Source organism: Mycteria americana (genome assembly GCF_035582795.1).
Source record: "Mycteria americana isolate JAX WOST 10 ecotype Jacksonville Zoo and Gardens chromosome Z unlocalized genomic scaffold, USCA_MyAme_1.0 Scaffold_30, whole genome shotgun sequence".
Taxonomy (NCBI): Eukaryota; Metazoa; Chordata; class Aves; order Ciconiiformes; family Ciconiidae; genus Mycteria; species Mycteria americana.
In genome coordinates this window covers 477,400-491,061 of record NW_027445437.1, presented here as the reverse complement: position 1 = coordinate 491,061, position 13,662 = coordinate 477,400, and the positions used below count along the sequence as shown (strand labels likewise).

General features: G+C 47.3%; 1 protein-coding gene across 4 annotated transcripts in view; it reads right to left on the bottom strand.

Moving 5' to 3' along the window:
* Positions 1-13,414, bottom strand: part of DCC (DCC netrin 1 receptor) — a 620,811-nt gene extending 607,397 nt beyond the window's left edge. For all 4 annotated transcript variants that reach the window (XM_075489027.1, XM_075489028.1, XM_075489029.1 and 1 more), the window contains exon 1: positions 12,719-13,414. In XM_075489027.1, coding sequence (XP_075345142.1) covers positions 12,719-12,809 — 91 coding nt within the window. In that variant the 5' untranslated portion in view covers positions 12,810-13,414. The remainder of the gene's footprint in view (positions 1-12,718) is intronic.
* Between the last annotated feature and the right edge of the window lie 248 nt (positions 13,415-13,662).

Genomic DNA, 13,662 nt, shown 5'->3' with positions numbered 1-13,662 from the left:
GTATGAACCGTGAAGCAATAGTTGATACTTACCCCCAGTTTTGTTATTTGCCTGTTGACTTGCCATTTTGATTTCGTGCGAGGTTACCGCGCATCTGCTCAGGAAGGCCATCAACGAGCAGGAAAAAGACACTACGAGCAATGCTGAGAAGTCACTTGTTGCCCCTCAAAGGAACACAGAGGGCTATTTTTCATCCCCTCTTCAACTTATCAGGGCTGCAAATGCCAGGAATGTATTTGATGTAGTAACAGAGGGGCGAGGGAAGGCCTTCAGCACTTAACCAGCCCTTACCATTTTAAGACTAATGACCACAAAGAAGGAATATGTTTTTTTCAGACAGTTTTGGGAGGCATCTACCAAAGATTTTGGGGAAAATGTTTACCAATTATAATTTTAAAAGACCAACTTCTTCCCAGGAGCCAAATAGGCTATTCCTAGGGATGGATTTTAGAAACCGTTAGCTGCTCACTTTTTTATATTACAGAGTAATGTATACACTATCGAGAAACGTTCTACAAAAAAATGAGAAACAAATTCAGGTAAGTTGCTGACAGATCGTATACTAAGAGGCCAAATTTTCATCATACATTCACTGAATTACCTTTTAAAATCTAATTTATTGTCAGGCTAACTCTAGTCTCATTTGGAGCTTACTAGCGTTAGGACGATCAGCATTTTATGACAGCCATACATTAGTGTCGTACCCTTTTACTACAGGAATCTCAAAGCGTTTTACCATCCTTCATAGGTGCCTGCAGTTGTTGAGCCTTAACTGTGACAAGCACTTCCCCATCCTCATTTAACTTTGTGGAGAAGCAGCAATGGAACACTTAAAAGGCCGCGGCAGCATCACAGAGCAGTCTGGGAAAATGAGATTTTAGAACTGGTATGATTGAAAACCTAATAGAAAATTAGAGAAAAACTTATACCTCAAAGGGGCCTGGCCTCAGCATCAGGTGTACTCATGGGAAGGACCATGGGACCTTTAGCTCTACAGCTCAGCCAAGGAGAAGCACTTGGGATGGTAACCTCTGCATCGGCATTCATTTAGCTGACTGAGAAAAGAGGGAAAGTTAACCCCAGCTCCAGCAGTGTCTGACCGCATTTTTTGATGGTTTTTTTTCAGTCATGCAATGACCCAGACTGACCTTGTATAAAGGTTTACTTATTTCTGACACAACCCATTTACCTACCATATGGGAACAGAGCATTTCGTGGCAAAGCCTGGAGCCCAGCAAAGGGTGATGCAGGGAAACTCCTGGCGATGTAGGAGATGTCAGGAACAATCAGAACTAATGAAATAGTTATTGCTATCAGGTATTTGGCATATTAATGCACAGAGACAGATCTCATTTACTGAGACAGAGCCTGGCAATATAAATTATCAGACACTCGAATACTCTCACACTCCACATTTAAGGGCCATTTGAATTGTACTCAGGTAGTTTCACTCATCTGCAATCTGAGGAATGTGTTAATAAATACAGGACTGAATCACACCATTGATTTGTAAGTGGAATTTCCCATTAAAACCTGTCAAGAGTATTACTTTAAAAAAAATTAATGGTATAATATAGGCCAGGGTTCTGCTATAACATACTCCTGACGGTACAGCTCTCTGAGTTTCATGGGTGATGGATAACCTTGTTTGTTCTGTATTGTCACTGTAGTATCTTTCTTGCGCACTTCTGCCGCAGCCAGAGGTCTCGCTGCCACCAGCAGTAGGTGGTGTCCATCTCTGGTGGGCAGCAAATTAAACAACCAAGCAAGAGTCTACACCTCATTTGCGCAGACTCAGCAAAAACCTGGAAACCCACCGCTCTGATACTTCCACTGTGGACTTTGCTCCCGTTTCCCTCTGTTTGGATTCAAGCTTGTTCTCCTGAATCTCATGGGTTTGGTGTCTCGTGGAAAGCTAGCTAGTTTGGTAGTTATTGACGGATGCACTCATCATTCCTGGGATGTTTTGCGAGCTCTGATATAAAAAGGAGGAATAAGGTGAGTAACAACACAACACCAACAGCCCGGACTGGGCACGCGCAGGGATGCCCCCTGTGATTCTTCGTCGATGGCCACACTCCCCAGTACTTCAAGAATTTGCGATAAAGACAGATTAAGCTTATATAAGGAGCATCAGGGGGAAAAAAAAAAAACCACACCACAACAAACCAAACAACAGAGTATTATCTTGTTGCATGTTTGAGATTAAAACCGTTTCATACTTGATTCACAAAAAACAATTTGCAATGAAGCGACGGTGCCAAGGGATTTGGGTGGCTCCAAGCCAGCGCGCCCATTTAAGTAGGAAACCTCCCCTCGGTCAGGATCGGAAAATTTGCTCATTAAGAGTGTCATGGTGCTGCCCCATTTGTGACTGGTTGGTTGAGCACAAAGCATTACTCACAACCTCGAGTGGCCACTGTCCTTGCGGTGATATCATTTTCCATTGATTGTAATTGAGTTCTATTAATGATGTAATTCAATTAGACACAAATCAAGAGATAACTAATACTTTTAATAACAGAACACCAGCTTCTGACAAACGCCCCACACAGATGGAAAAGCTTGATAGAGTTACTGGTAACAGAATATCCCCCTCTGGAGAGATGTTAACAACCCTTTTAATATCAATACACCTGCTATAGCAAAGCTATTTGGTTGCAGAGAATCAGCGTCTACATGAGCATATAAGGAATGCAAATGATCAACAACAAATTGTGTTAGGAGGATTTTGTTGCTGTGAAGGTGTCTCCGCGGAAGCCAATAAAGATTTATTCAGGTTGAGAATCTGGCCTAATGTATTGAAACAACCTTTCTCTCTCTTTTTATAATTGTTTAAATCATTAAAATTTGATGGATTAAAAAAAAATCTGATTTATTCTCCATTACCGTGGGCTTAGAGAATTGTGTGGGCAGTATGGAAATACAGCTGTTTACCCAGTTTTCTCCTGAATCTTTCATCCAGATGACCTTTATTTCAGATTAATGAAAACAAAGAATGAATAACGTTTGTGTGAGAGGAAGATCACAGCAAACTGCCATGTGTAACAGTCTCCACCAGAACCAAACATATTTCTTGTAACGCATATCTGCTATTCCAAACCACACAGTTGTTTTAATTTCCACAAACTGAGTATCCCCTTACTTTTAACGTCAAAACCAATTAGCATCAGAAACCTAAACACATAAAACCATCTGATTTTTGCAAAAAGCCTTTGCACGTACAACACCCTCAGTCTACAGCACTTTAAAATCTTGTGCATTAAATACCTTTTTCTAAGCCTCCTTACGCTGCTGGTTTGCTAAATGTCTAAATGTCCTATCAACACTTGGACCATGGGAAATATCAGCCCCTTTTGGCATCTCTGTCACAGGCACTGAAGATTTCTACCTTTCTAAATCTCTGTGGACGCTGAAAAAAAGCTATTCTGATGTTATCCAGCAGTATGAAGCCGTCTCCCTTTTGCATTCTCCTAATCATGAACGGTAAAACAAGAGCTGTCAGATTCAGTTAATTTTTTAACTTGCTTCACGCTGTTTCTCGCAAGGGAGGACACAGTATTCATTGTGTCCAGGGAAAATAAACAGGTCTGGAGCCCCGTAAATAAATACATAAAAATCCCAATATCCTTTTTTTAACAGCAAAGTCTAAATCTAAGATCGTTAACTACTTTCATACGTATGACAGACTCCTCTTCAATAATTCATCTAAACCTTTTCAATCTTCTGAGCAGAAAACCATGTAGGAAGCTTCATTCCAAAGCAGTATGGGGGATCGTGGGCCTTTTTGCCAAATTTATAAATATCATGTAGGATATTAGGATAACCAGTCACGCCAATAGCACGTTCAGCAGCATCTATAATACAATAAAGGAGGGACAAACTAGGAAAAAGGATTTTCACTTTGGATAAGAGAAACACAAGCACCGCAACATTTGGCAAAGGAGTACGAAGTTTACAGAATTTGATGAATACGGGGAAAACCCCACATCACTGCAACCATATGAAATTAAATACGTGAAATGCCACCTACACCCGTCTCCTGAAATACACACCTCCTTCTGCCGGACCACCCTCCTCCACGGCCCTCGCTCAGGCCGTTCTGCAGGTGGTTCAGCACAAACTCCAGCCAAAACCATGATTACTCATTACAGTCCTACAGAAAAGTTGCATCGGTCCTTCCCTGGGATCTGGCACGAGCGCCTGCCACCAAGAGAACAACGATCAAAACCTCAACCCGAGCAAGAAAACGCACTGCTGCTTCAGCTGTCAACAGGCTGGGGCATTTGGGTCTCACCACGACCGCAGTCTGTTGTGTGTCTTCAGCACCACGGAAGAGCAGAGGGAAAGTTTTAAGGGCTTTTTTCCTCTTCTGAGCATCAGAAGGCAGAGAAGAAGAAAAAAAAAAAAAAGGGAAGGGAATATGGATGAAGGCCCCTCAGAGCCTTTTAAAATGTCTTTCTTTTTCCCCTGATGCTTCTGAAAGGAAAAAAAGAATGAGTATTGTGGACAGAAACTCCAAAGAATGCTTTTAAAATCCTTTTTAGTCTTTGGCTAGTAAGGGGAAGAGCGTCGGAGAAAGACTCAGGAGGAAGGAGGTTCATGCATGAACTCTGTGCCGAACGAGCCCTTTTGGGTAGCTGTGAGCTAAGGATGAACCACCCAGCTCTGCTCGATACCTGCTGCCAGCCCCAAGATAGTCCACTACTTGCTCATAAGTCAACTCCACTCCTAGGGAAGCAACCTTCGGCTTTTAATTGCAACGCTTTGGGGAGTCCTGCCTTTAGAAAGAAACACTTCATGCAATTACATCAATTGACCTTGTCCAGAGCTGTCATGTTTCGTCTAATTACTGCTCTCAGAGCTTGACAGCCAGACAGAAATGCCCACCAGTTTAGCTGCAGGTCACACCGTTAACGTAGGCACGAGCCTTCAGATGCTTTTTGAACCAAGATCTCTCAGATTTGCTGAACCAGATTTGGCTGCTGGGCACTTGTACGTTCCTCCTCAAAACATACTCCAAGAAAAAGGGACAAGGAACCTGGACTAAGCCCCTAAAAAAAGTATTTACAAGGTTGGCGTTCAGCTATGCCAACAGCAACCGCCTCTGGCTCACCAGGATTGCTCCTGCCGGCAGCACAGCTCTCGGTGTGGGATGGGCCAGGGACGGGTACGGGCTCCGGCTGCGCAGGCAGCAGCACAGGCAGATCAGGCTGCCTGGCCCTTCAGGGCAGCGCCGGAGCATCCATCCAGCATCAATCTGTTCAGCTTGTCAGAAAGGATATCAAGATGTGCCTTCACTGTACTTCATACCTTCTCAGGGAGAATTCACTGTTAATTTAGTGGGGAAAGGCACAGCAAGAACCAGTGGCAAGAAAGTGAAGCCAAGCAAACTCAAATGAGAAACAAAGGAAAAACAAGCAAGCCAAAAGCAACCCAGTGAACATAATTAGCTATGCCAAGGGAGAAAGTTCTCCAGCCCATCACAGCGCTGCAAGGTAAACAGGTGAAGTTATATGGACTGTCCATATGTAGAACAGACTAAATGAGCAAATGATTCCTCTTTTAGCGGAAACGTTATCTGTTCCAATCCTGGCCGCAAGATCTCAAGCACGTGCACAAGTGTATCATGTACAGGACCACTCAAGTAAGGACTTCTCCTCAGTTGCTTTCCCTTGGGACTCACATCTGTGACCAGCCAGGCGGACGATACAAACTTTGTGCCGCTATTTTTTATGACAATCTCTCTCTACTCAGTGTACCCAAGAGCACGCAGGGAACTGCAAAATAATAGTTAGCTTTAGCTCAATTTATAATGCCATAATCTCTCTACTTTCTTAATCTTTCATTGTAGAAACTACCCATACCCAAGAGTAACCTTGCTGCTGCTTCTACCAAAACACTCCGTACCTGCAGTGCTGCACTGAGAGTTGCTCAAGCATCGGGCAACTGTGGAGATGGCGGAAGGTATGTGGTGGGAGTAAAGAAAAACTTGAGAAATAGGAGACAAGAACAGAGGTATGATACTGAGAGGAAAAAAGGAAAGCAATAAGCAAAGGCAACTTAGAAATACAGAAATGTAGCTCCTCACCTGTGCAGGACAAACACGGTCCCTGCCAGCACAACATCTGAAGCCCCCATTGACTGGTAGGGTATACAGAATGTGGACACCAGGCTATGAAACTATTATTATATATAAATGATAAAAATATGAACTAGGAGACCGTCATTCATTGCAGAGCTCTTCTGGTGATTGAAGAGCTGACCTTAGCCCAGCTAATCTACGGAGCCTCTCAAAAGAGTCATAACCCTGCAATTTATACAGCTCTCCATCCACTCCTCAACGAGCAGCCTCACCTCCCACAGTACATCCTCATCCCACGGTTCATCCATGTTGTGCAAGCCCCACCTCTGTGATTCGGATAAATTCTGCGTTTCGTAACAGTGTCAACATTAAGCGTCCAACTACCCTACCCCCTCCAACTAAAACAAATGTTTTCATAAACACCCGCGTTGGTGGCTGGGGGTTGTTCCACTGTCCAGGAAGCTACGTGCACAGAGCAGGAATTATTCTGTGTCATTTCCAGTATCTTTATTTTACACTTTACCTATTTTTGTCACCCGTTGTTCTTGCTGTAAGACCCCAGAAGAGAATGACAGTGAATATTTGTTTCAATGAGTCCAACTTCTTGGCTGGTCAGGATGCAGTTTCCCAAGACAGACGAAATTGATATCAAAGCTTTGTTGGTTGATATCAAAGCAAAGTTGGTTGTTGTTCACCTTCTGATTCCAAGCCGGGAGAGGAGGCACCTTGTGAGCCCTCGAGCCTGGGAAAGCATGACCATGGGCTCAGTGCACATGATCAAACCAGCGAATCCGATTGTTCATGAAGCACCATAAAACTAAACAAAATCATCAAAACATCAGTAGTCTCCCGGTTTTAAACTCTACTTTGCAGGGCACAAAAATACCCAGTTTTCAGCCAGTAATGTGATTTCCAAGAAGATCCTATTCCTTCAGCTTCTCTGTTTGACAACCAATATTTTGCTGAAACTTTGGGCAGCAATTTAGAGTAGTTTTCAATGTATTTTGAATACTTCAGAGCATTTATAAAATTACAGCACATATTGGCATTACCATCGACAAATGACTGCCATCAACCGAGACAGAAATTGAGACATTTAACTGTGCGTTTATCGTGCCTCTCCGAGAATTCCGTTTCCTTTATAGTGCAGACGTCTCCAAACTCTCGAGCGAAATGTTCTGTCATTAGCCCAATTTAGCTGTAGCCCTTCACATCAACACTGAAATTGAGAAACGTTGTCAGAAAGAAACAATTCTGCTAGGTTTACAATTATCTGATGTGTTATCTTTCAGGAATAATACACTCTATTTTACCAGTGAATTTACTGTCAGAAATCAGGAGATACACTTCACTTTCAGTCATCATTTTCCATAGTTTGATAGTTTTCCTTACAGGAGGCTGTGCAGAAGACCCAAAGCAGCAAATCTCCAATGCCAGAGCCACTCCGCCCGTATTAAAAAAAGATTCCCAAGCATCAAGCACCCTTTATCTTGCAGAGAGGACCATAGTTGCTTTTCAACAGCAAAAGCGGTAAGAAAGACTGTGAAGTTTATAGAAGGGGATGGGGAGGAGGAGCTAGGTAATGGCCACATAAAGTAGATTTATTTCCCAAGGACCAGAACCAGTAACAATTTAAGCCATCCCCACAACAAACATTTGAGAAGAAATTCTTTAAAGTGAACATCAGAAACATTCACCAGGGAGCCGGAGAGAAAATGGCATAAACACCGGTACCGAAGCCAGCTCCCTGCAAACCATCTGAGCTCAGCTCTGCCTCCGGCACAACCTCACAGTTCGGATGAGGAACGTTGTGGCACCTATTTTTTGGCAGACAAATTTTCGGGCCAGCATGGAGAAAGGAATTCCCTTGGGCAAATTAAAAGTAAGGGTGTTCAGAGACTCCGGGAATAGCAAACAGCACCTGGTGGCAGATGGCTTCTAGAGGAGCGGGGACCGCTCTGCACCCTGCAGACTTGGGTGCCGCCTCCCGAGCCGATGCTCTCGCTCCCGGGCAGGAGCACCTCTGCCCAGCCCGCGGCACGGCGGCTGCGGTGAGATGGATGTAAGGGAAACGAGGACAGGGCCAGCGTGTTTACCTTGGATTCCAATGGCAATAAAAAATTTAGGTCAATGTTTCACCCAAGGGATAATTTTAACAGAGCAAGTGAATTTTTTTGCCTTTAGTTAATTAATCATGAAAGCCTCAGTGGAATTTGTCAGTATACTTTTTATTCAGGCAAGGCCAACATTTTAAGAAATTTACATCTATTTGTATTACAACAAAGAGACTGGCTGCACTGACTCACGCTGTTACAGATCTGCATTTCAGCAGAAGAGAAAATTAGGCATGTGAAAACGTGGTCCTCTCTTTGAGTGTCAGCTTCTTTCACAACCACTTCGTTCAATACACAAAGTGACTAACTTCTGTAAATCGCATCCATCAAGGGATTTGCAATAGCAAACCTGAAGCAAGAACCTACCTGTTGGCTTATGTATAGCCTTCGAGTCTGAGCGTCCCTACACCTGCACAGCAGCACAGCTAAGCCTTCTCTTAGCCTAGCACGGAGGGGAACCGGCGAGCTTTAGTCTGGTAAGATGTTAAAATACCAGGAAAGGGCAAACTTCTTTCACAGCTTACTCACAGTAGCACATTTGCTGAAGTCTCTACAACAACCTTTTCCACCAAGAACGGAGGTGCAAACCCATTGCAGAGTTTTATCCTTGCGGCTGGATATGCCACACAAGTAGCACATAGGAAACACTCAGTTTTCTAGCATTACTTTATCTCCTAAAAATAACATTTAAAAAATCAGTACCGGCCCTCTAAAGGACAGCTGGTGGAGAATCCGTGTGCTGAGCATCTGATGAATGACTCTGAAAGAGTTATTTTAGCTGTCACGACACTGGATTGACAGCAGCCTCCCATTAGAAGAGGCCAACCCAGGCGTCACATGCAACACACGCTTCAGGGACCGAGCTCAGGCAGAACCCAGATTATTGCAGGATGGTGCTAAACAGCAGGCTGCCGGGAAATACCAGCCCACCTACAGCACCGTCTTTTGCCAGTCAAAATATGAGACAGGACAGGGATGCAAAACAAGGCTCTTCACTTCCTTGGTGGTAGAGTGAAAGCCTGGGTGGGTTGGGAGAAGGCGGCACTTGCTCCTCCATCTCCACCCAGGCTGCTCCAGGGAAATGCAAACAGTAAGGTCAGCGCACTGACTCTGAACTTAAGCTCAGTCAAACGATGTGAAGAACTTGCCTGGATTACAAGTTGCATCTGGAAAGAGCAGTCCCACAGGTTTTCTTCTCTAAGTTTAAGAAGCGTAGATGTTAGTTATTAATCATTTTGATCCTGGAAGCCCTCACTGCGGACCATGACCCTGCTGTGAATCTGCACAGCAAAGCCCTTACAGTCCTGCCCCAAAGACCTTACTGTCCCAGCGTAAAACAGGGAATCCAAGAAGGTTTCAGACCAACAGAGAAATACAAGGAGAATACCTTGATGGCACTGCCATGTCTTGGGCCCTGGAATAGACCTTTCGCACCAAGTTTTGTTGTTAGGAAGGACAAGGGAGTAGCAGTCAAAGATAAATGAACTAAGTGTGAAATCTGGACATCGTTACACTTGGCATAATCTCATCGAAAACAAACATTTCTGACTGCGTATTTGAAGCCAGCGCTGGTCTTGTATCCATACAGACGTGGAGAAGGGGGGAGTGAGGACAAAACGACATAAAACAAGAAGAGCTGTATACAAAAATATTCAAGAAACTATAGAAAGAAGACGACGACTCAAATGTAAATTGCTCGTCCTCAAGTAAGCTCATTTCCACTTTTAAAAATACTTTTGTGAAGGCACGGAGGTTACGCTGCTCCCATAATACACGTGGGGGCTCACACACCTCGTAACACAGAGGGCAACTGCAGCCCATGTGAAATGGATGCTGTGACAGGTCACTGGTGATTTATACTGCACCACTCACAGAAGTGATTGCCATAGTACCCAGACATCGCCGGGCTCTGACGTGCTGCACTAATACTAAATTTCTCACCAAGATCTAGTGGGAGTCAAAGACGCCAAACACGGAAGCCATTCACAAAAAACCTTGGAGATTGAGTTAAATTCCCACCTACAGATTAAAAAAAAAAGGGGGGGGGGGAAGGTATTTTGTGGTTACTTTAATACATACATAGAATAAACCATACAGCACCATAATGGTGAAACACTACATAATTTACATCTGCCTTTATCAGGAACATGCTTTCCATGGCCTCTTTCCAAAATGGCAAACACTGCCCATCATCTGGTTCTTCCGTCCACATATCCACGTTTTTAACCAGGAAAAGTCTGATGTTCTGCTGTACTTTTTGTCTCATCCCCCAAAATGTTTTCCCCCTCACGCACAATGGCAAGCGACAGGCGCAGGACTTGACTCCGGCACAGAAGCAGCCTGTCCCTGTCCGCGCGTGGACGCGCCGCTACCCTTCGGTACCAAAGTTTTGAACGCACCCCTGCACGCCCACGCCAAGCTCCGGGCTCTGGGCAGGGAGCAAGAGAGGAGCCGGCCCCATTGTGCAGCACCTCCGGGAGCCCTTTGTTGGCAGCGCTCGCGGCCTGCCCGTGCCCTGCTGCGCGGGGACCGTGCCAGGCACAGCACGCTGCCCGCACCTCCTGCCCGCACCTCCTGCCCACAGCGCGCCAGCTCGCGGGTGGAGTGGAAATGCCACGGCGAGCGAGCAGAGGCCACAGCCTTGCCCGAGAGGGGCAAGACCTGCTTTATTCGGTTTTGTCGGCTGACTTGGGATGGCGACAGGGATGCTCAGGAAAGCACAAACTCACGACGGCCCCCGGGGCTGCGACGCTGGGAAAACTTTGCCCGTTTGCAGCTTGTGAAACGCAACACAAGGAATTGGGTGCAACGCAAAGATGCCACCTTCAAAATCAGTGCGATAAACACCTGTGTATCATAGATGGGGTGTGAAATGCACAACCAATACGTGCAGCTGGAAAACAGCCTGTTTCTTCCACGTACCACAAAACAATACCGATGCTGTGGGAGCAACGGGTTCGCAGCATGTCTGGCCCCTGACACAGCACACGGCTTCCTTCCCTCCTCGGGCACTCACACACAGGGGCTCTCACTCCATCCCCTCCTTCGGCAGCAAAGGAGCCTGCAAGTCAATCACCTTTGAGGAAGGAGGCTCGCTGTCGTGTCTCCCATCTCCCAGCCTTTAAGCTGGAAAGGCAAGAGACACCTATTCACTACCCTGCTCCCACTGCCTGGGTCCCACCTTCCACACAAGTAATTGCGGAGGACAATGCTGGGGACACGCGTGCACAAGCGCGCACACAGGCACAGGCAAAATAAACCTCCTGGCTTGCCAGAGAAGCATCTTCCAGTTTACTTGCTAACTCCCCAAAATCAGGACAATCAAAAGCTACACCCGTTTGTGTAAACGAAACGCCACGTCCGTGGGCGATTGCCGTTTGCGTACAGCCGAGAACCCGAGCTCTGCCAGAAGACACCGAGGATCTTTTTGCAAAACGCTTCGTACGCAGCACTTTCCCCATCGCGAAACCCTGCTTTAGTGCTGGTGTGCGTGGCGTGGGGAGTTGGTTCCCATTGTTCCTCCGTCGCTGCTGCGAAAGCTAGGTGCACAGACTCATGCTCGGAGCCCTTTTTTGTATTTTCCAGACTTCCCCCTTCCCAAGGTTTCTCCTATTGAAGTGTTCCTCGTTTGCTTTTGGAGAAAATTAAATGAGCACCGGGGAATAGTATTTCCTTGCACGCATCTCCCTCCACCATACACTCCCAGCCCGAGCCTCCTGCAAATCAAAGCTGCACTTTCTTAGTTCCTAACACTTCTTAGCTCACACTCCCATTTCTCTTCTCTTTCTTTTTGACTCAAGAGATCTGTGTACCGCCAAGCCCTTCCCTACCTCCCGCACAAGCAGCCCCACAGCATCGCTGTGGCAGTTCCCTCCGTCCCTCCCCTACCCCGCTTCCACACACAACTGGCTTTGCCATTTTTAATTAGAAAATGTGCCTGCCAAGCGCGGCGAGAGAGGTGCAGCCCCAAAGAATCGCAGCCTAAGAGAGTTGGAAGATGCTTTGCAGATAACGGCGCTTTCTGCCTCGCTAACTCATCCGCTGCTTTTATTCCTTTACCCAGAAAAGGCAACCCCTTCCCTTGGTTTCAGCACAAGCTACAGGCGAATATATCCAACCGCAAGCGGGATCAGGTGCAAAAGAGAACGGGAACTAACCCTACCACCGCCACTGCACCCACACTCGCACACCTATTATGCCACCTCCTGCCACATTTCTCCTTTATTTTCCATGGATTTCCTTCTTTCCAGGGCTGCCCTTTCTCTCCAAAGCTACACGAGGCGCTTCTAACCCCGGTTCCCCCTTCCCATCTGTGGGAAGTGATGCAAAAAGCTCGCACTAGGCGAGCAACACCACCACCAAAACCCCCCCCAAAAAAACCAAACCGTGCTCGCAGAGGGGGAGAAAAGTCCATTAGCACAAGAGAAACGGGCACATTGTTTTGGGATGCGGAGAAAATAAAAAAAAAAAATCACCCTCGCCCCGGAGCGCAAAGGCAAATAAGGCAGAACTGACTTACCGGAGACTCGAGGATGCAGGCTCGCCAGCGTAAACCCGAAGAGGAGAAAAGCCAGCTTTGGTACCCAAACACATCCAAGACTATTCTCCATATTTCAACACACACCTACAGATTCGGGTCCTGAGCACCAGCAGCAACCACACATGCACGCACAGCCCCTTCCTCCTCCTCCTCCTCCTCGCCGGGGTTTGGGTTTGGTTGGGGTTTTTTTTTTTCCAGTCCCTGCTGACAGGGATCAGCAAAGGGGGAAGGGGTGCGGAGGGAGGAAAAAAAGTTGCATTCAGTCCAGGAGGCTCCGAGGCTCCCGAGCGTGCAGGGAACTAACTCAAGGAGACGGGGAAGGATGGGGAAGGGTCCTCCCACCGCTGGAAAACCATACAGAGAAAAAACCTGCCAAAAAAAAGCCGTCCGGCGTGCATCAAAAGAGTCGCGGCGGCTCCATGCCCAACGCCGTGCGAAGTACAAAAAAAAAAAATAAAAATAAAAATAAAAATTAGGGGGGAAAAAAAGCAACGGTGCGCGCGTAGCAAAAGCCGGAGCGGTGCAAGGCGGGGAGCGGGCGGCTCTGCCTCCTTCCCGGCAGGCGCGGGGCAGCGCCGCAAGCACCCGCCGGAGGAAGGACTGCGGCGCCTCACTTGTTACGGGCGCTGCCGCCCGCAGCCTGCCAGCCCGGACGTGCAGCCGCGGCGGCCATGGGGGCGGGGGCCGCGGGAGGCGGTGGCGGGAGCGGCGGCGCGGGCCGCGGGCGGGAGGACGGGCCGGGCCGGGGGCGGGAGGACGGGCCGGGGGAGGGAGGGAGGGAGGGAAGGAAGGAGGGAAGCCGGGCCGGGCCGGGGGAGGGGGGGGGGAAGCCGGGCCGGGCCGGGCCGCGCTCGGCAGCGGCCGCCGCAGCGCCCCGCCGGGGAGCGGGGGCGCCCTCTGGGGGCCGCGCGGGGAAGCGCCGC